The following is a 26,364-nucleotide window of genomic DNA, read 5'->3' as shown; positions in this document are numbered from 1 at the left end:
TTCTTCCCTCATCACAGTTGGCATATCATGTGTTAATTCTGATATTTTTATTATATCCTTACCCATCCTAATTTCTGTCTTCCTAGTTGGATTCCAGTTATTTGTCCATCCTTCTCAAAAAGGCCAGCTCATACCTTAGGATATCCTCAGAACTTCTGTGCTCCTTTTTCTTTGTTCTCTATTTCCTTTCTAGTTTTTAATGCACTGCAAGATGTTTTGAGTGGCGGTAAGTTCAAAACTATGATCCTGGGATTGTTGTGTGTTGTTAAGATTTGTTATCTTGCATAATATTCTAGATCTGTCTGGCTCCAGTATATTCTGTTTTGAATGCTATTACTCAGTACTGTGGGTTCTTACTAGTATAGGAATATTTTTTGGGACCACGTCAAAAACTTCTTGGAAGTCTGAGATTAGTTAGATCTTCCTCTTTCACACACTCACGGAGTTGGCTTTAAACGGTAGGAAAAAAGTCCTTAGTGCAATAATATCCATATTTTCTGAACCTGGTTTTACACTTGGCTTTGGAACTCATTTGCCTTTTCAAAACAGAAGGGTCGTTGTCCCGACCTCCTGGAAACTATAACCTCTGCATGAGGAAACTTCCTAAAAATCAGTAGTGAGTATTGTCTTGTTCTTTGTTTCTTTGTTGCATCCAGATGACCTCAAACTTCTTGGAGATCAGCCGCTCTTTACAAATCCAAGCTTTGTTTTGCGAGTAGGAAAACACTCAGTGGGAAGTGAAATTAGGTTGAAATTTTATTCCTTGTACAGTTGTCTTCTGATTATTCATTTATACTTTGCTGTTTCTCTTGCTTTGTGTAAGATCCTTGGGCTTCTGTGAGTGTCTATGGCCCTTCTATGCTCAGAAATAGCCAGAGGTTAACTGCACAGAAGAGAGAGCCCATGGGCTGCTGGCAGTTACTCACACTTAATATTTCAAATGTTGTACTAAAATCAAGATAATCTTGGGGGAAAAAAAAAGAAAAGAGAAAAGAGAAGGGGGGGGGGGGGGGGGGGAGAAGAAGAAAGTCCACAAAATGTTGACCTTGCAACTGAAGTGACCTTTTCTCCTGGGCTGGAGAAAGTAAGTAAACCAGCAAGCAAATCATGCTTCTTGCAGTTGGCCTCATTTGGATTTGCTGCCCTCTCGTGTTAAAAAAGCATCAACATTAACTGACAGCTTGCATCCGTCCACTTTGTTGCCTGATCAATAACTTCTGTACCCAGCAGCTGCAGGTGCAACCCAGCAAGACTGGGTGGCAATCTAGACTCACTGTACATTTCTGCTATGCAGCTAAAATGACTACAGACGTGCCACAGAGCTTCCCAGCACTGGGACTGGGATCCTTGGGGTTCCTTTCAGCAGAGCCACGCAGGAAAAATATTGACAGTTCATTGCAAGAGGAGCAAATGTCCAGGTGCTGAGATGGATGTGCCAGTTCCTTGGAACAGCTTTTAACATTTGTCTCAGCATCTCTAGGGAACATGAGGTAGAGACCATCGTGCAGTTTCTCGTGAAAAAGTACCCTACTGTCGGTTATTTAATGCAGCTAAGTTTAACTTACTTGATAAACTTAATTAAATTAATCCTTCCAAGAGAATCATAATAGACAAATGTTTCAATATCCTTACTGAATAGAAGCAAAGGATTTTTTTTTAGAGAAGGTATATTTACTGTTTTTAGAAAGGTTGGAGTTCCTAGCAAATGTCTGGAAATATCCTGAGCTCCATTTCCCTAACTATCACTAACAAGAACCTATATTTATCTAAGTGAAAGTGCTTCTCTTTTTTCCTTTTAAATGAAGTGTATAGAACATGTAAGTAGCTGTCTGAAATTTCTTAGCTATAGCCAAAATATTTCAGTCAATTTTTGTTTTGAGTAGAATACAGAAGAAAATGCTGTCGAAGTCAGCTGAAGACGTAGTGGAAAGTTGGAATTAGATAGTTTTTCCTTTCAAGTCATTGCACATATGGAGACTGATTACTGTAAAAAAAATTAGTCTTTTAAAAAAAGGGAGAGGGGAGAGAAAAGGATTTTAAATTGTATATCTGAGATAATATTGTGGAACTGCAACCCTAAATATGATTTATGCAGCAGATTAAACTTTATTGTCCTAAGGGGTAGTTAGATGCTGATATTTGAATGGATTTTCTTCAAAGAAAATTGAGTTGCATCCTTCAGTACAAGTGGCAATTTGCCGGTAAACATTCCCTTGGGATCCCTTTTGAAAACTTTGATAATGAGTTGTAGCTGAGCGTAGACCATAGTGCTGTAAGACTTTAACTAACAGTACTTTAGCCCCTGCTTCTTTTTCCCTTCTAAGGTTTGCCTTATTCCTAAATCTGCTCATGGTACAAATCCAGCAAGTGCACAAATGGCAGGGATGAAGATTCAGCCAATTGAAGTGGATAAAAATGGGAGCATTGATATATCCCATTTAAAAGCAATGGTGAGTATTTATCTTTAATTTTCAAGGCAGGAACACTCCTTCTCCTCTACAGGTAATCGTGTTGGCAGCTGAATCAGATTTTTCTTTAAGAGAAAATGGGGCAGTAATAGTGAATACCTGCTTGAAAAGGATAAGTAATTCTTTCCTTTTTTGCTCACTCAGATGCTAGCCATGTGACACTTGTGAGATTTCTTTTAATTTCAGGACCTTTGGTGTAGGAGGGGCTCAGAGAATCTTTCTACACCGTAGGCTTTTTTATAGCAGGCCTTTTTGGTCTACATCTAGTACTTGAAATGAATGCAGCACGTTCATGAGTGTGAAGCACCTGAAACTGCACGTTAGCCTTTGCTTGGCGAAGTTCAAGCCCACCTCTGCTGGGGAAGGTGTTGCTAGGCAACTTTTTCACTTTTTTGAGTAGATTGCCTGCAGGTGAATCTTGGGAATCCAAGGGATTAGCAAGACACATTTCCAAAAACACATATTTGAGCAAGTTTTATGGTAGTCATAGAACTGTATTGCTTAAAGTATAGGGGGATGGTCATTAGATCACATTACCTCGAAGGCCAGATGTTTCACTTGGCTTGTCTTAAGGTCCCAGAAGTGACTATTACACATACATCTTTTAATACCGTGCTTTCTTCCCTGATTTGAAGTTCTGATTTATTGAGAAAACACTCTTTTTCCATAGGTATTGCCAAAGAAAAGAGCCCGGTATCTTTTGCTGACTGTAAATGACTTAGACTTACCTTGCTGATAGACTTGCTTCTCACATGTAAAACACCTGATGACCTTAATTACATGTTTCTGTAAAAATCTTCTTTTAAGAAGCTTTAGGAGCCTCAGTGACCCTTTTTTCTCTCCCCTTCCCTGCCACCAGGTGGACAAGCACAAAGAGAACTTGGCAGCCATCATGATCACATACCCGTCCACCAATGGTGTGTTTGAAGAGGAGATTGGAGATGTGTGTGACCTGATTCACAAACATGGAGGCCAGGTTTACTTAGATGGAGCAAATATGAATGCCCAGGTACAAAATCTCCTAGGCAGATTTATTACAACTGGGAGCGTATGTTTCCTTGGAATAAAAATATCACAGCAGTACTCAGTCCAGATCATAGCACAGCTTCCTCACAAGATGGCACAGTGTTTGGGGGAGGAGGTGAGGTTTCCAAGAACAGTAATAAAAATTAGATGGTGAAAATTATTCTCTTTCATCTGATTTTGCCCTGAAGTATGTTGTACTATATATGAGTTTTTCACTAAAACTGGCTTAGTCTGCCTAATAGTTGTCAAAGACATTCTTACAGACATGAATAAGAATTCCTAAAGCAAAAGAATTGTTTGCATTGATTCTTGTTTATGATGCATTAAAGAAAACTAGGAAAATATATAACATTTTGTTCAACCTATTTTTGTTGAATGAAGTAATAGGTCTTAAAATGGCATCTGAAGAATACTATTCCCTTCGCAGGTGGGTCTGTGTCGTCCTGGAGATTACGGCTCTGATGTCTCTCACTTAAACCTTCACAAAACCTTTTGCATTCCCCATGGAGGAGGAGGGCCTGGAATGGGGCCAATTGGAGTGTGGGTATCTCTTTATTAGCCTTTTCTCTAAAAAAAAATAATTAAAAAATCCCATAGTGATTCTTGGTTGGCAGTTCACAAGTACAGAGCCATGAATGGGAGAGGTGTGCTGTTGTTTGTAGACTTTTGTCCTTCTCCAGGATAGTCAGGTGCTGATCTCATCAATGGTGAGGTTCACGTGTATTCCCAAACCCCAACTTTCATGTTGGCCCTTTAGTGTGTATGGTAGACTCCATGCAACAGTCTGTTCTCTGAGTAAATGCAGAGATAATCTGTGGACTTTGAGGGCTGATACTGTACATAGTCCAGAACGCAGAAGTGGTACATGAACTACGTGCATCTAATCCTATACAGCAATCATATTCCTTTAAAAGAAAATAATCTTACTCTTAAAAAAAAAAAAAAGAAACTGTTTGGATAGCTGCATGAATATCTTGTGATAAGTTGAAAACTGAGTGCCATCCTCCATTGTCATCAGTTTTGTTAATAATCTTTCTGTTGAAGAAGATATAGACCAGTCTTCCTGGAGGATGTGTTTGTAAGGAAGGTGAAGAGAAGCTACTGCTGAAACTGTCCAGCAACGGTAACACGGGAACACACATTTATGTTCTAAAATCGGTGTTTTTGTTTTAGGAAGAAACATTTGGCTCCCTACTTGCCTACCCACCCTGTCATCAAAATACAGCCGGACAAGGATGCATGTCCTTTGGGTACTGTCAGTGCTGCACCTTGGGGTTCCAGTGCTATATTGCCAATTTCCTGGGTGTATATCAAGGTGTGTAAACTTTTGTAAGGAGTATCAGCTGAGGATATGTTTCTGTTTCAGCAAGCCTGGAGACCACTGGAACCACATAAGAGGTTTCAGAGCAACTCGTCATAAGATGTTTGCACAGACTGAAGTGCATATGACTACAGCATGGTCATAGGTTATGTACATCCTTGGAACCTCCTCGTTTTCCAGTAGGACAATAGAACAGTGTCACGGATGGAGTGAGAGGGAGGCAAAAATAATGTGGTTTATTGGTGTAAAACAGTGAGTTAACAAAGTTCAGTGGTAACTGCGACAATAGTTTGAGATTCGATGGCAAGGTACACTTTGTTATTTACTGCACAGAGGACAGGGTCAGACAAGACTGTCAGGGAGACCCTCCCGTTGAGTCATGAGGTTCAGAAAAGATCCCCTTGCTTTCTAAACTCCCTCAGAGAGGAGTCTAGGTGCGGCTGGATCCAATCCTAGTCCCAGACTTGGTCAACGGTTTATGCCTAAAGGATTATACATGCGCAGTTAATCCTTTATGTCACTTAGCTAAGATTTCCAAGTTAGCGTGCTGTTAGTCACTTACCGAGAATCTGTTGTGGTAAGGAATCTCTCAACCTCGAGCAGTAACCTTGAGAGGCGTCCCTGCTCAAGGGGAGATCCTGGCGTGCAGCCCGCTGCCGTGCAGGAGAGCTCAAAGGGCTCTTGGGCTGCTCACTATTTATGGGGGTAAGATAATTGGCTCATAGTCATATTTGCATACTGACCACTGTGCTTAGGTGGGCACATTCCACAATAGCCCTTGGGTATTGTATTGTTATCTGTCCCCCCACACATCCAGTGGGTGCATCCTTCACGACCAGACACATCTATCAGATGCATCTATCACCACAGCCACAGGTAGTTATCACTTGAAAGAGGTCAAAGGAGGGGGAGCAAACCGCCACAAACAGCCATTGCCATCTGCTGCAATAGGAGGGCAGGACAACTGTTGCATCTATGCAGCCTGCTTATTCTTCTGTCTCTTGTCTGTAATAATTCTTGAGACAAGTGGACACAAGGCAGAAAGCTGCAATCAGGCTTGCCCCTCCACTGGCTTGGACGTTAAACTTTCCATGTTTAAAAGCTGCTTGGTAATTACTGTTCTTCCAAGAATATTTTTGGTTGTATGCTGCGGTATTGTTATACTTGACCTGTATGTAATGTTTAACTTTCCAAAATCTGTTTTAATAAGAACCTGAATTCCAGTGGATTTTACAGAATTTGAAAACTGAACTTAGTTTTGGCTTTGGATGTGCAACAACTTGATCATGTTCTATGCAATTTTTTTAATGCCTTGCAATTTAGCGATAAGCCTGAAAATGTTTGGTTACATATATGGAGGTAGTCAGCCGACAGACATGAGTGTAGAGTCAAATTCTATTTGAGAAGAGGGTGTGTTGGGACTCTTAAGCAACATTGAAAGCTGTCAGTGAGGCAGGCTTGGAATGGTGAACTTAAGGGCAGTGTCATTCAGAGCACCCTGTAGCCAGTTTGATACCCTAACCATGGAAACTTCCACTCCTGGGGAAACCAGCTCTTCTGGAATTTGAAATGAGCAAATATGAGGTGGTACAACTTCCATGGTGGCTTTTCAGCTGTGGGTAAAAATTGCTTGTGACTGTAAGCTGGTTCCTATCAATCACAGAGTATTTAAACTGTAGTAAATTTTTAAGTGAAGCTGTTCCTTCACAATGCAAAATGCCATCTGTTTATGCTGTCCCATCTAAAGGGGCTACCTTGATGGCTGTTTCGGCTTTCTCCTTTGCCAGCTTAAGTGTTAAGAAATGCAGTCAGAGCTCAGTTCCAGCACTGTCCTTTTGCAGTGCTTTAACAGAGAAATAAGTACCTGTGTTCATTTGGTTCCAGTCTTTGTTAATGCACAGTATCATCTGTGACATGACAGCAGCGAGCAGAGCTTGAGTTGCTGGGTTAATCTGTACAGACAGCACACATAGCTTTTTGGGCAGCTGTCTGGATGTTCTTTCCCTGCGGGTAAGGATGGTGACAGGCAGAGTGTGCAGTTCTTTCTTACAAGCGTGCTGATAAATGCTTGAGTTCTGCTCACTTTGTTCTGTTCGCTTCAGAGCTTCTCAGTTTGAGGAAAGGTTTGGCTTGTTCACTTGTGGACTTTAAGCAAAACCTGTAATACGGTAAGCAGTCTCATAAGCTGTGCATGCCAGAGTTGCTCTCAAGCAACACCCAGTGCTTTTCTGCGAGTGTAGCATGTGGCAAAGTGTAATAGCAGTGTGACTGTCTTAAAACTAGCCAGACGCATTAAGGCACTGTTGTCTGTCGTGCTTGCCAGCACAAGAGCACACTTACCTTACTCGGGAGTGGTTTTAGATCTGTTTCTTCATGTTATTCCTCTTTCAGACAATGGGAGCAAAGGGTCTGAAACATGCTTCTGAGATTGCTATACTGAATGCTAACTACATGGCAAAGCGGCTAGAGAAGCACTACAAAATCCTTTTCAGAGGAGCAAGAGGCAAGTATTGGACAATGTTTTCTTCTATGAAGCTGACTTTTTTTTCCCTAGTGTAGACGTTGCCTTGCAGTATGGTTCTTTTTTAATGCTACATGACAGCTGCATCTCAAACTTCTCTTGATATTTGTTCACAAGGAGAGAAATAACCTGGCATGCTGCTTCTGTGGAAGTATTGCAAAGAAACTGAGATATTTGGAAGTAGGAGAAAAAATGCCTGTTTGAATTTTAGATTAAATGATGACAAAATATGGAGTAAGGCTTCGCATCAGATTGTTCTCCTTGGAGTCTAGTAGCAGATTAATGAACAGGAGAAAAAGGAGAAGCAACAAAGCTGAGACCTCCAAATCTCCCATAACCAATGGCACAACAGATTAAGAACTGGAAGCAATTTTTGGACCTATACTTTGCTGTGCACACTTTCCCTGAAAAAAAACCAAACAAACAAACCACCAAACCAAAAATTCGTCTCATTTCTGTTCTTTATTCTCCTTTGTGAGATGGGGGAGAGTCCCCTTGGCAATACAAAATGCTTTAGCTACATTCTAGTTCCCTGCTATGGCTCTTCAGTCTTGCAGCAGGACAGAAATAATGAATAAGAGGTGAAAGAATTATCTGTTATAGCAGAGTAACTATCAGAGAATCCTATTTTGCTTGTTTAAGCTGAATGGCACCAAAAAACAGTTGAGTACAATATGTATGCTCTTCAAAATATACCTCTTAAATTTAATGGAGTACACCTTGGTTAAACCTGCAAGTTGCATTTTAAGAGAATATATTACTTCCTTACAGAATGGAGTTGAAGTTGCAAATTTTGAAAGATTCAGCAATGAAGTGGAACAAGGTTCTCCAGAATCATGGATATAAATTTAGCTGGCTTATGTCTTTAGCCTCTGTAACACCAGATTTGAGCTTTTCTCTGGTGTAACATGAAATTGATTATCTTGTACATGGCTAATTCAAGATAGCCTAAGACCCAAATGGTGTTGGGCCACTGTCAAATCCAAGTATTTTTCAGAGTAGTTGTAAATTATAGGAGCTACTTTGACCTCCCATTCCTAGTTCTGATCTTGGAAATGAGGCCTCTCCTTAATGTGATGTGGGACTCAGAGGGTCAGTCTTCAAATACTGAGTTGTGTATCTCCTAGCTGATATCTCGGGTTTGAGTTTTTGCCCCAAGTGAATAATTTTTGTGGTTTTGCCGTGTTCTCCACAAAACCAATCAGAATAGACTGCTTGGTAGATTGCATTATTCTTGAGTAAGTAAACAGTGTACACTTTTTCGTTCACAGGTTATGTAGCCCATGAATTCATTTTGGATACAAGACCTTTCAAAAAAACAGCAAACATTGAAGCTGTAGATCTTGCTAAGAGACTTCAGGATTATGGTAAGACAAATGTATTTTTTTAAAAATAGAGGCATAAGTGAGAATTTCCTAAATCTCTTCTAAAGGGAGTCAGAAACATTCTAGTCCTGTGCTTATGGATGGTGAATCTGTCACGATCATTTCAGGTCTCCTCATGTTCATTAAGGGCTTAGATACTTGCATCAGCTGAGTTGTAGTAGCTTCTTACCAGCCTGCTGCTGCCTCCCCAGTTTTATAAACCACCCCTTCAAATTTGTGATTACATGACTCTTAACCATTGGAGCAAGTGGGTTGGAGCCAAGAGCTTAGTAAGAGTCCAAAAAAAAAAAAAAGAAAAAGAGAGCAATACTTTTGAAGTAGGAAAATATGATTTAAACACTTCCATCCTGATACACTTCAGGCCATTTTGTACACATGCTCTGAAGAATCTGATCGTGGCTACTCGTTGGCTGCCAGGCAAGATGACCCATTGAACTGCTTCATCCTATGCAACTGTGCTTCTAATGAATATGCATAAAAGCTGTTAAAACCCTAGTGAGTAATACCTCGTCAGTGAAGTCATTGAAAGAGCAGCTGTGGTATCAAAAACCCCACACTTTCTGTTCTTTGTAAGTGGGCTGCTATGGCCTTAAATAGCATGCACTGCTTTAAAAAGGCTTTTCAGTAGGTATGGGGCCGAGTTACATGGCTAAGTTTAGTAAAATTCCATCCTCTGCAGCTGAAAGAGAAGTGTCACGAGGCTGTAATTAGCAGTAGTGAAGGAAGGGAATCATGAGAGACCACCTTTTCTTTTTACCTTGTTTACCAGTGCAGAAATCTGCACCAATCTCACTTTGCCATCAGCCTGCCATAAGAAGGTAAAGTGACAAAACACATCTAACTGAAATGAGCAGCAGGAACAGAAATAATCCAGGAAAGGAAGCAATATACTTCTGAAGAGTAACAAAGCAGAAAGAGCAGGTTTTAAGAGCGTATCATTAAGTCAGCATGTAACACTATTGTAAGTAATACAATGGCATTACCCTTCAATGTTAAAAACTAAAACGCTTGAAAAGTCTGTCTTGCCTCTATAGTACACTGCCAACACTAACGAGTTCAGTCCTGTAAAGACTATAGACAGGGCTGAATCTGTGGATCAGTTTTTAGTTAGTGCATATATTAACTCGTAACCTATTGTCAGTGACTGATTTCTTTCTTTATCAGGTTTTCATGCTCCAACCATGTCCTGGCCAGTTGCAGGGACGCTTATGATTGAACCAACAGAGTCTGAGGACAAGGCAGAACTGGACAGGTTTTGTGATGCAATGATCAGTATTCGGCAGGAAATTGCTGAAATAGAGGAGGGCAGGATGGACCCCCAAATTAACCCACTAAAGGTAAGATGGCATGTCAAGCAAGTTACCAGCATCAGCTTAACCCCTGAGACTTACTTGAGACCATGTGAGCCCGCTTCCTGGTCTTTCAGTACTCTTGAAAATAGCCGTGTGCAGCAGTAAACGTGAAATTCGTGAAAACTGACTTTTTTAGAAACCTTAAACTTTTTCTAAATCTGAATTTTGACTTTTTCAAGTCCGAAGTCTGGCTTTTGCTGACAGAGCAGAGAAAGTTATTTATGCAAGCACATGATCTATACTTTCTGAGGCCATCTCGAAGTAATGAAGAAGAGATGCTTATTTATCTGGTTTATGAAGGGGAGCGGAATGACCTTAAAACTAAAATGAAGACTGAGTTCATTATTTTAGCAACTGCAGCACAAAATTGCTGTAGGCTCAAGTTCTGTTCAACTATGTTCAACTGTGCTGACTGTTTAAATATTGAGGATATTTAGTGAAAAGCTGGAAGCAAATTCGAGCCTTCGGTAGTATCTTCAGGCAAACTGAAAAAAATCCAGATACTGACTTGCTTCCTGCTTTAAATCTGCCTTTTTTTTCTCCAGATAAATGGTATTCTCAAGAGACTCTCTAGACAGTAATTATTTACACGTAGTAATGTGGACTTGAAGGAGGGTTCACACTGATATCTTCAACTGAATTCTGTAATTTCATGCCCTAAACATGTCTTTTTGCTTGTAGATGTCACCACATACTCTGAACTGTGTCACTTCTTCCAAGTGGGATCGTCCTTATTCCAGGGAAGTGGCAGCATTCCCACTGGTGAGTAAATAACGGGATCCTAGTGGTGTGGTAATACATAAATGTGTTTTCTTGCTCTGTGGTTTTCTGGTCAGTTGGAGATGACGTAACCTGGTAAGAATAAAAACTTCAGAGCCATTTTTACTGTTGCTCAATTTTATGTGTGGGGGATCTATAGTAGTTCTGTTAGTTTTGTTTTTCAAGACAAGGAAAAAAGATCTTAAAAAAAAAAGTCACATGAAGTGCAAACCTGGATTTCTAAAATCTCAGCACTTCAGTGTTGGATATTCCTATGGGAAACAGCTCATTCCGTTCTGACAAACTGCACCAGGGGCTCCCAAAACAGAGTCCCACGTCCTGACATTCAAAGCTCTGCTCCAAAGAACTTGGATGTGGGTTTGACAAGACGCATGGTCAGCATGCACCAAGCCACACCAATGTGAGCCTGTTAAAAATAAAAGTCAGATTGGAGCTGGATACATCAGCCTTCTTCAGAGCACTACATAAAATTGCTTCCACAATCTTAACAGCTAAGTATATGTGTAACTAACTTTTCTCACCTAAAACTGAATTGCATCTATTTTATTGCTACGTACTGTTTCTAAGATGAAGAATTTAACTGCACCTGTGAAGTCTGCCACCTTGTTTTATATATCATATTAACTATATTGAACAGCACAGGTCTTGGAAGTCTCCTCCACTTTTCATAGAATCATAGAATGTTTTGGGTTGGAAGGGACCCCTAGAGGTCATCTAGTCCAACCCCCCTGCAGTGAGCAGGGACACCGCTAACTAGATCAGGTTGCTCAGAGCCCCGTCCAACCTGGTCTTGAAATTCCTATCTGTCAGCCAGTTATTCAGAGGGTCACTCTTTTATCCCATGACAACTGCTTCTTTGCAAGCATGTGTTAGAGGACATGGTTACACTTTTTTGAAAACCTAAATATCCTTTTGACTGCCAACTCTATTATACATGCTTGTTAACTTCCAAGGACTGCAAACAGATTTGAAGTATGACTTCACTCAAAAAGATCCACTTTTTCAGCATTTGCCATTCTTAAAGCTTCTAATGTCTATTATGTTTCCGTAGATTTGCTTGGTAGAAAAATTAAAATAGTTGGTTTTTTCTTCCGTACTTAGCCATTTGTAAAGCCTGAAAGCAAATTCTGGCCCACAATTGCTCGCATTGATGACATATATGGAGATCAACATCTGGTTTGTACCTGCCCACCAATGGAAGCCTACGAATCTCCCTTTTCTGAACAGAAGAGAGCATCTTCATAAGACTGTTTCCAGCTGCCTGGATTCTGCAGTCCATCAGGAGGGCCTCTTCCTCCCAGACCTGACAGGGGATATATATACTGTGTATATTTTGGATAATCACCACGTTTGTTAATTGAATCACTGCTTAGTTAAAATGTAAATATAATCAATACGCTAGGTGTAAGCAAAATGTGATTGTCCCACAGCAGCAGATGTTGAAATTGCCTTGATTCAGCATTTTGTCCATTTTTTGCTAAAGTTTTAACAATTAACACCCAATTTGCAAAGTGGAATGGAAGATATGGTTCAAAAAAGTAGAAACGATGCAGACGCGTAAGGCAATAGTAATGAATATTAACTGCAGCAGTAATTCTTTATATTTTGTAAAAAAAGATGAAGTAGATTGTTTAATTTACTTCACGTATTACCACTAGCACTGCTAGTGTTAGTATTTCATACTGTTTTTTTAACCTACCAATGTGAGTACTCTAATAAAACTGGTCAGAATTTTAAGTGTTGTCATGTTCTGGATTTTAACTTTTCAGCTGCATTTATCCAATAGAGCAGTATGAAATTATGAAGCTTAAGTTCTGATTTGTCAGAATTGCCACAGCAGTAACAGCTTCTACACAAAGCAAAATACTGGCAGAGATCAATATTGAAGTAAGTGTCTGATTTTTTTAAGAGCTAGAGCTAGAATGATCAGTTTTACTGAGCAGTAACAAACTCAACTTTTTTCTGTATCGCAGTGATTTTTCCTTGTAGTTCCATCTAATCCTCCCCTCTTACTCCAGAGAAGGCATGAAATAAATTTTCTGCCAGACTGTGCACTGCTTAGCATGAGTTCGATCTCATCTAACAAAGTATTCTCCTTCCAGGGTTTCTCAGATCTCTTATTTTGATTACTGGCTTCAGTTTATACAGTGCACCTAACTTGCCTTGCTTTGTCATGTAAGTCCACGGCTTGCGTAAAAACCAATTCACAGCTTTAGTTCTGGGCCTCCAGGCCGTCCCTCCAGCAGCCTGAGACCAGAGCCCTACTGCGACACACAGTGCCCCATTCAATTACTCAGTAGCCGAAGGCAGACCTTAAAGAGGAGCCTCCTCCAATCTGTTCCCAGCCAAATTTACATAAAACCAATCCTCTCTGTTATGCAGGCAGACCATAGGTGTTATGAGTGCATCTGCAAGGAACCTGACTGCAGGTCTGTGCAGGGTCATCTGCGTTTGATGCAAGCAAACACCCCTGTAGAGACAAACTCTGTCAGCCACATGAAGCAGGATTTTGGTGAATGAGGAAGCAGGTACTGGGGTAACACCCAGACTGGGGAACGGACCGCCGAGTTTTGCACCTTACAACCAGCAACTGCTTGACCTCTTCTTGAAGGTCTGCGAGGAGCTTTCTCTGAAGTGGCAAAAATGAGGGTAGTGTTCACAGCACTATTTTAAGTACTGTACTTTTGTGTCCTTTATAGTGAAAGTTTTGGGACTGCAACTTTTTCATTACCTACCTTTAGACTTCAGTGAGGACTTTAATTATGCAAAGAGACTGCACATGACCAGAGACAGGAATAGACTGCATTAAAGGAAGGTTAGGCCTTAGGATTATCAGTTTTGATGTGAAAAGCTGCACTTAGGTCCTAAAACATCTAAATACATAGTGAAGAAAATCAGAATTTTTTACTCTAGAACTTACTATTAAAAAGGGCATCTTTCAGTAGCTACTGATACAGCACTAGGTTGTAAAAAACTGTAAAAATACACTGCAAACTTGAAAAGTGAGGAAAGGACAGTCCTTCTGCATTGCCAGTCTAACTCCACAAAGTCTTGTCAAGCTACTTTAATGTTTGTTAAAGGCAGTTTCATGTTGCTTGATTGTGTCTGTCACTGAAAAGAGATAGTAAAAAATTGGTTTACGTATTCTTGTATTAAGTAGAGAACTTCCCATTGTTGATTTCAAACTGACAAATTTATCTCATCGATTGGTAAAAGCTATCAAATGGAAAAAAGCATTGAAAGATATAAAATATTCCACAGCACTCAACTACCAAGTAAAAAGCCACAAGTCTTACGTGCTTGCTGCAGAGATGCAATGATTGTTACACAGGTAAAATCACATCCCCATAAAATACTGATCCACCATTTTGTAGAACACAGAAGTTCAACAGGATATAAGAATCTGTCTACCGGTCTCTTAAACTGTATGCTTAACACTAATACCACTCCGCCTACTGAACAACGGCTGAACCCTTGCTCTAGTAAGCACAGAAAAAGCTGAGGAGTTACATCTTTCAAAACTGTCCAGGTATGACTAGAGAGATAGTCCTAGCATTACGTACTCTGGATGCAACTGAAATCTTAAGCAGAATGGTGGGGCGGAGGAGAGAGAGAAGTTACGTATTTCAGATGAAGTGAATAAGCCATTAAGCTAACTTTCAGTCCCAAAAACCAGCACTGCCATGTGCATCTCAGTGATCACTGGTTCATTACCACACCAGGGTAAGGGCAAGATCTTAAATTACTGAGGATGATGTATGTACTTACATGTATACTTCTGTATCATAGAATCACAAAATCATAGAATCGTTTAGGTTGGAAAAGACCTTTAAGATCATTAAGTCCAAACTTAACCTAACCCTGCCATCCCACCACTAAACCCTGTCCCTAAGCACCTCATCTACCTGGCTTTTAAATACCTCCAGGGATGAGGACTCAACCACTTCCCTGGGCAGCCCATTCCAGAGCCTGACAACCCTTCTGGTGATATACGCCTGCTTTGCCAGCTACAGGCTGTCAGTGCAGCCCCGTGCCTAAGATGGGAATCTCTGACCGATTGCTGTGCAGGGCACCCACAACTCCCAGCACTGCCAACACCAACTCTGCTACATGGGTTGAGCGTGCACAAGCTTCCTTCAAAGAAGTAGACCACAGTAGCCCCATGACAACCACTGCTATAGAGTACGTGTGAGCCCATGAACATCAGTGTCAGGTTGGGGATTTTTTCTTAATTAACAATGCTTTTTTCATTCAGAAATCAGTTAAGGAATATAAAGCCTCGTGTCTGAAAAATAAGAAGCCCACCTAAAGAAAGCATTTAGTAACCTGAAAAAAAAATTTATATAAAAATATTATTATTTAAGTAGGTCAATAATAGTAAAAACAAAATTAGCAACTTTTCTGAATGATAAAATATTTAATAAGGTATATTTTGGGGGGGATATATTGTATATAAAATTTCAGATCACAATATGAAGCGATTTGAACCCTCTCCAAGCTATCACTGCCTTCAATGCTGTGTAGATGTATTGCCACTGATACAAGACCTACTAAAAGCATACAGTTTAACTAATACAGAAGTGGCTTTTTTATATGAAATATTTTTTACACAACTAGAGTGTCTTGAATACCCTCCTTAAGTGCAAAAAACACAGATCACTTTACACTAATGCAGCAACAATGCATTCATATTGTTCTCATTAGTCATTAGTAGTCAACTTGCATAAGATACAAGAAAAGCACAATGAAGCTCACAAAAATAGACTAAAAATCAGCCTGTTCTTGCAAAAAAATACAGCATAATGGAAGAAAAAGACAAAAAAGGATTATGCACACCACAGAATTTGCTGTTCTTTAATCCAGCTGGCTTAAGTGCTGTTTCTGGTTTTTTGCTGTTTTTTGTGGGTTTTTGTTTTGGTTTGGGTTTTTTTTTTTTTTTTTGTAAATCAAACCACATGGACCAGGCACAACTAATATTCAAGGAGGCAGTGTGTAGCTAAAACTTCACTAACTTTTTGTCATCCCCACAATTTATTTCCTCTGTCCTGAGGTAGTTACAAAAAAACAAATCATAAATTAAGCATCAGCTAGGCCAGTAAGAGCTGAGGCTTTTTTTTTTTTTTCTTTTTCTTTAAAAACTATTTGTTAACTGGCCAAAACTACCCTTGATGTTAAAAGACAGCTGAGAATTAGAGTTCTCACTACACCAAAAAGATGGCTATGAGGGGAAGAGGGTTAGCTGCTTCAAAATGTGACAATATATTGAGTCCCATCAAGCTGGCTGGTCCACTGTTGAATTTCCCATGTTTATTCTCCTTTACTGTCTATAAAGTCACTGGGAGAAGTACGGAAGGATCCGAACACATCATCGTCCTTTACTGTAACCAGGGAAGAACTGGTCCAGTAGTGTCTGCAGTATCTTGTTGGGGACCATGGTGTAGCCCTTTCCCAGGTCATAGCGGCAGGCAGGGCAGGTGAAGACTTCAGCTCTGAAGGAGCGCTGTAAACAACTCTAGGATATACAAAGACAGAGAAGAACATTGTGAGAACTTTGTTTTAGACTAACAGCTTGACCAGCAAAAGCTTAAGGAATCACTATAAACCAAAGATGCAATCTGCTGTACTAGCAGGAAAAAGGAAGTCATTACCAAGTCCTCTGGCGCTTACCTGTGCCTCTGTGACTAAAATGTCCTAACAAAGGAACTCTGCTCTGGGCTGGGATGTGAAACATTGAGCTTGGGAGGAATTAAAATGAATCACTACTGAAATTTACCCTTCATTGCCACTGGTGCCTTCCTGTGAATCACAGGCACGTCTGCAGCTTTCTTCTAGCTTCCTGGTTAGATTGCTACAGCTTCCCAGACCTTCATTTCAAGAGGAAGGTGAGTACACCAGGTATACTGTGCATGTAACAGTCACCACCTACCTCACTGAACGCAGTTCAGTTAAGCCTTAAAGGCATGTGCAGAATAATACAACCTCTAACACATTAGCATCAGTGCTGCCCTCCTTACCATGTTATCACAGGCAGCAGACAGCCCAAGCACGTGAGCTGAGTATCAGAAATTTATCAGGGCAGATCTGTGCCCAGATAGAAGTAGCAGCTTACCATGAAACTATTCCTTGCAACTTTAACAAGATGTTATTTTGTATTCGCAAATATTTGCTGACATCTTCAAATTCTGAGCTTTCTGAGTTTGTTGCCATTCAGCTTTCTCTTCTCCATGGTTTTCCAATTTCTATAATCCTAAATATTAACCCCTTCATAATACTTCTGATGTTTTTTAAGGAGCCGTAATCATTCTATGTGTGCAGGCCGTCCGTAACAACACAGTGATTTTTACTGGAGTGATACATATCTTCACATTATCAGATACTGTACTAGGATGAGAGTAGTCTGGAGTCCTTTTAAGCTCTTGGGCAGAAATACTAGGTATGGCAGGCACAGTTTAAATATGCCCAATTCAGTGCACGATTCTGTACACACTTGTGCTACAAAAATTAACTCTAGCACAAACTGGATTCCAAACTCTTTACATTATATCCAGCTGAATCTTACACAGAGTCTTACACAGAATGGCAAGTGTTGGAAGGGACCTCGGGAGATCATCTAGTCCAACACCCCTGCTAAAGCAGGTTCACCTAGAGCATGTTACACAGGACTTCGTCCAGGCGGGCTTTGAATATCTCCAGAGAAGGAGACGCCACAACCCCCCTGGTTCCAGTGCTCTGTCACCTTCAGAGTAAAGAAGATTTTCCTCATATTCTACTGAAACCTCTTATGTTTCAGTTTGTGCCCATTGCCCCTTGTCCTGTTGCTGGACACCACTGCAAAGAGTCTGGCTCTGTCCTCGTGACATCCACCCTTAAGATATTTGTATGTGTTGATGAGGTCCCCTCTCAGTGGTCTCTTCTTCAGGCTGAACAAGCCCAGCTCTCTCAGCCTTTCCTCATAGGGGAGATGCTCCAGTCCCTTTATCATCCTAGTAGCTCTCCTCTGGACTCTTTCTAGGAGTTCCTCACCTTTCTTCAACTGGGGAGCCCAGAACCAGACACAGTACTCCAGGTGAGGTCTCACCCGGGCAGAGTAGAGGGGGAGGAGAACCTCCCTCGACCTGCTGGCCACACTCCTCTTAATGCACCCCAGGATACCATTGGCCTTCATGGCAGCAAGGGCGCGCTGCTGGCTCATGGTCAGCTTGTCGTCCACCAGGACTCCCAGGTCCCTCTCGGCAGAGCTGCTTTCCAGCAGGTCAGCCCGCAGCCTGTACTGGTGCATGGGGTTCGACTTCCCCAGGTACAGCACTCGACACTTGCCCTTGTTGAACTTCATCAGGTTCCTCTCCACCCAACTCTCCAGCCTGTCCGGGTCCCACTGAATGGCAGCACAGCCTTCCAGCGTATCAGCCACTCCTCCCAGTTTTGTGTCATCAGCAAACTTTGTGAGGGTACACTCTGTCCCCTTGTCCAGGTCATTGATGAACAAGTTGAACAAGACTGGGCTGAGTACTGAGCCCTGGGGAACTCCACTAGCTACTGGCCTCCAGCTAGACTCTGCCCCACCGATGAGAACCCTCTAAGCCCTGCCATTCAGCCAGTCAGGAGGTGATCAAGGTTTTAAAATATACGAGTTACAAATTGACTTCTGTCGCCTTCCTACCAAATATAAACAATGCCAAGAATAACAAGGTAACATAACTTACTCTGAATAAGCCCAAATAACTGTCTTGTATTTACCCTGTATCTTTTCAACAACACTTAATAAGCATTACACAATTATAAAATCTGTTTTTATTTCTTAACTATGTAAAATTAAATTAGTGTTACTGTATCAACACCTAGCTCCTGGGCCAAATGAATTCCTTGTGTAATTCCACTGATCACAAAAGAATGACAGCAATGGTAAACCCCACTCATTATCTATCAGGAACTATACTAAACACACTTCTACTCTTTATTACATAAAATTAAGGTTACACAGAAATCACTGAATGCAAACTTGCTGCACGTTTTTGCATGTTAGGCAATAATGAGCGTCTTTCTGAAACACATATGGCCTTAGTGACTGGTATCTCAGAGCCAAGAAAACAGCCCAGAGCAAGACCGAGTTCATTCTTACTTTACAGACGTTGTGGAGGCACTCTGTTGTCACTGGCTGATAAACCAGCTCCTGGCAGCAGACACACATAAAGGATTGTTCCAGTTTCTTCAGAAAATTCTAGTGTAGGGCAAAGGAATAAAAAAGACAAACTCTATTACAGTTCTCGTAAATGCCACTTTATTACATGAAGACAGTGAACTTCCAGAAGTCCTGAATATTCAGGAGCGCTGCTTTCTAAAAAGTCATCAGGAAGCAGGTCTGTTAACTGCGTAATTTCCCTGCTCTTCCACAAATCAGAGAATTGATGTTTTAAAGATTATTTGCTTGTTTGTATGAGTATTGTAAACAAAATGAAATGGACCGGAGGGCCCCTAATGCCTGATTCTTAGCATAGGTCAGAAAATGTAGTAATTGCATTTAATAAGTGCAGCTAGAAATTTGCATGTCCCTGAAAGATCTCTGCTTCTCTGCCAAGGGAAGTTCTTCTGCTAAGAAAGCCACTTCTGCACCTCCTCCTGTGCTTATGGATTTTGCCTAGCTTAATGGCCCCTTCTCTCCTCAGGCCAAATTCTCTGCAGTGTGTAAATCATCCTCCCTGGTTTTTAAATCTTCTCAGGGCATCTCTGAGGAATCTCAAGATGTATTTGTATCAGCTGTTTTACACACACAAACATGCTTATCTCTGGCACGTCAGCGATCTCCAAATATCTCAAGAATACAAGCTTGGGTATAGAAAAAAAAGCAGATCTATGAGTAATCAAAATACGGTTCTTTCTAATAATTTTTAAAATACCAGATTTATCTTAAACCATGTTATTTAGTTATAAGGGAAGGTGGTTGTTTCAAGCAGAAAGATTTACATTTTCACGGTAGCAACCTAAAGCTACCAGTGATTTCCATTGCCTATTGTGACAACCAAATGAAATCTTACCAAAATTATGGGTAGGAATCTGTAGAAAAATGACTTCTCAGTAACTTGACCACTTTTAAATTACTGTTTTCTCCTCTTTACAAACACGTATCTCTATTGCCTGTCATCATGAACAATTTTAAAAGCTGAAATTCCTTCTAGTCACTACAGACACTGGACAGATGACAGATAACAGCAAATAACTTTACACTACCAGTTCCTACATAAAGACAACTGCAGCAGCATTATAGCAAAAACTAGTCCTGTAAGTGGAAGAACAAGAAGTTATAGATGCTTTTTCTGTTACAGAAGCACCATAAATAGCCACTTCTAATTTTCAAATAAACTAATTACGTATGTCCATTTTTAGACATCCATTTTCCAACCAGTGGTTTGTTGTTCACCAAGTTGAGTTTTATCAAGTTATTTTAAGTTCTTAGTGCCTTGATTTCTTCTGCAAAACAGCTAAAATAACTATGAACTTGACATTGCGAAGACTAATTATCACCTGAAAGACATAATATTTTAGGGGACATTCCTTTTGTGGACTTTTTTTATACTAGTGTCTATAGTGTCTTCAAATTTGATCTATTCTTGCTATTTTCTTGACATTTAGCGGGAGAAAAGTATTTTCTCTCTTACTTAAGGTTCCCTCCCTACAGAGTGGGATAATCTAGATTTGGATGAAAACATTTTCATTTCACATCTAAACTTGAAGATGATAATACTTCTATCTTCTTCAACAAAGTAAGCAAGCTCTATTTTCTGTCATAAAATTATTTTCTGTCTAAACAAAAAGTAGTGACTAGAACCATCTTCCTTCACGTCTGATTTCTCACATCAGCACAGCACAAAAATACATTTATAATTTCAGAGCAAACGCACTCCATTCAAAAACAAAAAGAAAAAAAAAAGCTACTTTTAACTTCAAAATGTTTTTTGAGCAGGAAAAGATCTCTGTTTTGTGGGTGTAAACCAAGCCATGAATAGCAAATTGTGTAAGTAAGGATTATTTTCTTGAAATCAAAGTCTTACAAATAAAAGTAACGCTAGACACAGTCTGTATTCAGCAAAAGTTCAACAACCAAATTAGGTCTTAAGAGAAACCCAAGATTTCTCCCAAGAGTCTAAAGAAAAGGTAAACATTAAAAATTATGCATGCAGCAAACATACTGGTCCTTCCTTAAGAGAAGCAAGTACTTCATCCCACAGTTTCTGGTTCATACAGTCTTCTCTAATCAGCCATTGCTGCTCTTGGGTCAGCTGGAAAGCCTCTCCTTTCCCTCCATCTCCCATCCTCATGGCTTTGGGCGTATTCGTAGGTTCCTCTATACCTGCTTAAGATTATGACCATCAGACGCTATAACAAGAGAGTGTTAGTCTGAACTAGTAAAGGGGGGGAGACAAAACTGTTTCTAGAAGGCTAAAACACGGATTACACTCATGAAATGTGGCAAGCACACGGTTGCAGGGAAGACTGTTCATTTTTCTACAGAGCTTAAGAGACAAAAAACCTGTAAGAGTAGCAAATAGGATAAGATCCCTACACTACTACTTAATTACAGAGCATGTGTATTTACATTTGTATTCCAAATAACTTCACACTTTTGCAAAGTTTTCATGCTACTGGCTTAATAAACGTAACATGACAGACTTTGCTGATGAAGACTAAAAAAGTAAAAAGAAATACCATCATCAATTGTCCTTTTCTGGTTTCCATTACTCTGGCTGGTTGGCTCCTGTTTCACAGATTGCTTTTTAACCTTGTCTTTCTTCTCCTTACTAGCCATGGCTTCCAAATAACCTTCTGGGTACTAAAATAAAAAAGCATAGATTTAAAACAAAACCCACTGGCACACAGGAATTCCCAAATACCAGCAAGACTCCTTTCTACAAGACTTTAAAACCCAGTGACTACATATTGAAATAACTACAAAATAATTTTTAAAACCTACATGATGGAGAAAACATTTAAATTACTATTATTAAGAAAGTGTAGTCAAGTCAATTAATCTAATCAAGACTGGATTGTATTAAAAGGAACCCGATATCCATATCTATGCCCTCACAACCATGCAAATCAGTTAGGCAAAGTTGAAGATGATGGCATGCTCTAAGATGTACCATTGCCTTGCTGAGAAAAGAAATAGTACGTTAGTTCTTTCCACCTTTCATGGATTCTGCAATGCCCAAGTCCTCATGGGTCTGTTTATTTCTCTGCCTGAAATACACTATCTATACAAACTCCTCGGTCACACAGAGAGAAAAATACATAAAAATGCACAGGTTTTTCGATTTCTCAGACAGGTTCAGCTACAACAACAGTCACTTGTAGAAATTCTTTCCAGCCTAAGGATCACAAAACTGGATTCAAACTCTCAATTTTCCAATCCATATATACAAAGCAATGCATTGCTAATGCAGAAAGCTTCATTCGCCGTTCTTTCTGCTGTGTCACTATTACAGGATTCTTTCAGTCTACAGATAATCTGTAGTGGTTTTTGGCATTAAATCCTCTCACAGAGAAGTACAAGAAAAAAAATGGGGCTTTAATTTAATTTATTTCCATTTCTGGAATTCTTTTACTGGAACTGAGAATAAAACCAACTCTGTGAGTCCTGATTCGAACCTGTACGCTCAGACCCAGTTTCTTTGACCGCTCCATTCCTTCTGAAGTCCAAGGTGCAGGCTCAACATCATCTCTCCTCAGAAGATAGCGCCAAACTAAAAATCCACATTTTCCAATTTCTGGCCAATATTTCACCACCTAAAGAAGAATACAAAATTAGTACCATTATTTTATCACAAGCCAAACACAGGCATATAGTCATACTTTAACTGCCCAAGAAGAAATGAGAAGAGTATACTTTACTACACTATCATACAGCAGCTCTTCCTTCAGGTGCAATTTTTTTTTTTTTTCACAAATACAGTGCTCTTAAAAGGCACACACCTTTATTTCAGATGCTGAGAAGTCAAAAAATGCACAAAAAGCTAGGATAGAGTTGGAAGGGGTGAGGAAATAATTTTATTTCCAGGGATTAATAAGACTCAATAAGCACATATAATGTAGCTTACGTATTCAACTTTACATATCCTATTATGGATTATTTTCTGTTATCACTGCTCTAAATAATTCCATTTCAGTTCTTTGTAGAATAAGCAAAGGCTAAAGAGCTATCATGGAGAAAAAATAATTATTTCTTTTAAGTAGTTACGAAGAATTTGCAACATAACACTTATGAGACTTCTTAAAACAGCTGAAGAAAAATGTTATGTTGCACTCAGTAGAGATCAGAATACCTTGTAAATTCCATCATATCTGTTGCCTTCCTCTGGGGCGTATTTGCTGATCCGCCGTCCTTTTGAACTGCGCACTACTCTGACTGGCTTGCCAGCTCTCCAATTCTTAGACTCTGCTCCATTTTTGTCATCCAGTGGGGCATCACAGTTAAGGGCCAATGCCCTAGAAAGAAATTTAAAATCTTCATAAACTAGACTGCTTCACACAACAGATTTTTGAGAATTAATGTAATTAAGTTATATTTCCCATGTCTAATTATGCTTTATCAAGCAGCATAGAATCTTTCAGTACATTCTTTAACAACTGCAGAACTGAGGCAAGCAATGAGATCCCTGCTACCATGTATAGTAAGAAAAAAAAAGGGAACACAAAATATTTTGTTGTCAAGGTTCCAGATGAAAACCAGCTGATATTGCTAAATAAAACAAACCAATTCTTTTAGATGTAATATTCTTCATTTATAAAAATAATCCCTTCCTAAACAGCATTGAGGGAATTAAAAGAAAATTGTAACAAAAGGCAAACTTTCCCTATCACTGTAACACATTAACTGCAGATCTTAAGGCTTTTTAAGTCCGTACACAAAAGTAATGAGTATGATGAAAAAAAGTACATAGCAATCATGCAAAAAAACTCTGTAACCGAAACCCTAATATAATACATAAATTGCCTCAGAGTAGGAGTTAAATAATAGTAGCTAACTTAAGGACAAGCAAACCCCTTTACGCACTAACTACATGAAGAACCTCTTCTAGAAACCTGGAGCAAGACAGTATGAATACCCACTAGATCAAGCTGCCGTAATGAACAGTGTTTCTACTACCACAGACTGATTTGACCAGGGATTGAAAACCCTTCAGAGTTGGACTCATAGCAAACCGTGGATATCAGAACAGAAGAAATAATATAGGTTTATAAACAGGCATGGTAGGAGTATAAAACCTGCATTGTACAGAACGGTAAGAGACAGGCGTACAATGCTGACTTTAAAAATGTTGCTTACATAAAAAAACCCCAAACTTAAAATACTCCATCCGCACTAACACCTGCAAAGCTACAAGGCAAGATTTGCCAGTGGATTTCTCATTTGCTAAGAGCAGGGAAATGCTGAGATTAAGGACTCCAGCTTTTAATTCTGTTTCCCAAAGCAAGTTTGCTCTATTCACTAAATATGCTTGTAAACCTATTGCTTAAACATACTTCCACCTTCCTTCCTTCCTTCCTTGCTCTCGTTCACATCACATCCCCTCCCCCCTCCCCTTCCCTTTCTCAGCAGCCAAGTCAGGTTTTTCCTCTCTCTCCTGTAAGTAACACCAAAAAGCTCGAAAGAATCCCTCTCCATTTTGCTTGACAGCAGCACATGTACCTAAAAGCAGACCTGGCAAAGAAAAGGTCTCAGTCAATCTCAGCAGCCCACAGGTGTTAAGTGGTCAGTTGCTTAATGGAGATTATGCTCTTAGAAATAGAAAAGGATGGAGACCTCTTTGTTCAGGCAGGCTTTTAGAGGATGTAAAAACAGTTTAAGCAGATGTCTTATTCATCTTTTGGACATATATTTTCTTTGTCAAGCACCTGTTTCTGATAAAGCAACACCCTAATTCCTTGCTTTTCATAGAAAACTATGACGGAAGAAAGGGCTAGCAAAATAGCATTTATTTTAACATGGGAAAATGAACTTGTTTTCTTCCTACTTAAATCTCATAATTGATTTAACCACTGAAGAAGAAATTTGAAAGGAAGAAACACCCAGAATAGAAAACTTCCACCCAAAAATTTTGAGAAACTTATCATTAAATTCAAAAATAGTCCTCTGAAGGAAACTGTAGGACAATTTCAACCAGACACATGACTGCTAGCTGCACCAGCAATATAGCAATGTATTTCATTGAGGTGCAAGTATTTCTTAAATCAACAAAATATAATCCTTGATAATATGCCTCTTGGCAGCAATAGGCAGGACTGTTTACAAAAGTAAATGTATATAGCAAACTGTTAGTTTTAAATTAAAGCACTACAATCCAGCTCTTTGTTTTGGAATACTTTTTAAATTTTATCTTCAAAACTTACCTATTCATGTGTGTTAGAGTCTGATCAAATGAATGTTCTCCAATCCTTTTATTGCCAGAAAGATCTCTACCTCCACTCCCCGTGTAAGTGAATTCATCTCCTCGATCCTGTGCAAGAAGATTATCCTTTGTTTTAACACTCCAAAGTAAAGCAACTCAATTTATAAAAAAAGTGACTTCATGTGTTCTATTTACTCAGAAAAAAACTATATTCCAAGGCATGGAAAGATGTGTTTTCAATTTCAACATCACTGTCCTTCTACAGTAGCTGTGCCAGCACAAATTACTGGTCTGGATGTAAAATATTCACCAGAAAATTCTTATTAAAAAATTGCCTGCCTTAAAAAAATTGTATTTTCACACCTTTTAAAAAGCTGATTTTGAAAAAAAAAATATTTCTGAGGAAGGAACACATTCTAGCAAGTGTTTGCTTGCTTTAGAGCTTTTGTTTAGTTCATAAGAACATCATGTTTGTAAAATAGATAATAAATACCTTTGAGGGATCACTTCAGGTTGTGCAAGGAGCTAAGTGCTAATAAGTACAGACAGCTCTGCCTTACGTAGAAGGCAGGTGCTTTAATGCAATAATAACCCCAGCTCTTCTGAACTTCGTTTAGATTTACATTTTGTAAGCTGACATAATTGTGCAGCATATTTCCTACATGGAATTTTCTTTAAATTGAAAGAAGGCTGATAAAAACTTTTACTATGAACTGTAAAAACAGTTAAAATCTACATGGACATAAGTAAAGCCAGTATTACTATTTTCTTTAGGAAATATGTCACAGAAATTCATATTACTCCTGGCAAATTCAAGTATTTCTATAGAGAGACAAGTATATTTAACATAGTATCTATCTGGAGATGCAAACTTTCTACAAAGCATGAAGATAAATATTTAATAGGAAAATAATGAAATAATGAATTTTTATAGCAAAAATCTGAATGTACTTGTATGCAGTAGTAAAATTCAGTCAACTTCTTACCACTATTAAAAGTCTGACATTATTAAGGATTCATTGCAACACTGTTACAGATATTTCATGACTGACAACAGCAGAAAGAGAGAAAGTTAGAAAGAGAAATGCTGGTTGAACAAGGCCATAGATTAATTACAGAAAGCAGTTTAT

The 26,364-nt window shown here is 39.4% G+C and overlaps 2 protein-coding genes across 2 annotated transcripts in view; one reads left to right on the top strand and one right to left on the bottom strand.

Moving 5' to 3' along the window:
• The window catches only part of GLDC (glycine decarboxylase), a 45,285-nt gene extending 33,187 nt beyond the window's left edge, over nucleotides 1–12,098 (top strand). The window contains exons 16-24 of the mRNA XM_009638219.2: nucleotides 2,325–2,450; nucleotides 3,328–3,477; nucleotides 3,922–4,034; nucleotides 4,668–4,809; nucleotides 7,207–7,318; nucleotides 8,608–8,703; nucleotides 9,886–10,058; nucleotides 10,755–10,835; nucleotides 11,955–12,098. Of these exons, the coding sequence (XP_009636514.2) occupies nucleotides 2,325–2,450; nucleotides 3,328–3,477; nucleotides 3,922–4,034; nucleotides 4,668–4,809; nucleotides 7,207–7,318; nucleotides 8,608–8,703; nucleotides 9,886–10,058; nucleotides 10,755–10,835; nucleotides 11,955–12,098 (1,137 nt within the window). The remainder of the gene's footprint in view (nucleotides 1–2,324; nucleotides 2,451–3,327; nucleotides 3,478–3,921; nucleotides 4,035–4,667; nucleotides 4,810–7,206; nucleotides 7,319–8,607; nucleotides 8,704–9,885; nucleotides 10,059–10,754; nucleotides 10,836–11,954) is intronic.
• Nucleotides 12,099–15,265: 3,167 nt separating this feature from the next.
• The window catches only part of UHRF2 (ubiquitin like with PHD and ring finger domains 2), a 91,983-nt gene continuing 80,884 nt past the window's right edge, over nucleotides 15,266–26,364 (bottom strand). Inside the window, 7 exon segments of the mRNA XM_009638230.2 lie at nucleotides 15,266–16,365; nucleotides 18,973–19,071; nucleotides 21,038–21,198; nucleotides 21,555–21,678; nucleotides 22,494–22,631; nucleotides 23,168–23,330; nucleotides 25,236–25,342. Coding sequence (XP_009636525.1) covers nucleotides 16,219–16,365; nucleotides 18,973–19,071; nucleotides 21,038–21,198; nucleotides 21,555–21,678; nucleotides 22,494–22,631; nucleotides 23,168–23,330; nucleotides 25,236–25,342 — 939 coding nt within the window. The 3' untranslated portion in view covers nucleotides 15,266–16,218.

This window comes from Egretta garzetta, unplaced genomic scaffold (assembly GCF_000687185.1).
Source record: "Egretta garzetta isolate BGI_Z169 unplaced genomic scaffold, ASM68718v1 scaffold250, whole genome shotgun sequence".
Lineage (NCBI taxonomy): Eukaryota > Metazoa > Chordata > Aves > Pelecaniformes > Ardeidae > Egretta > Egretta garzetta.
Note: the sequence above shows the minus strand (reverse complement) of the source record. Positions and strands in the feature narration are given on the sequence as shown.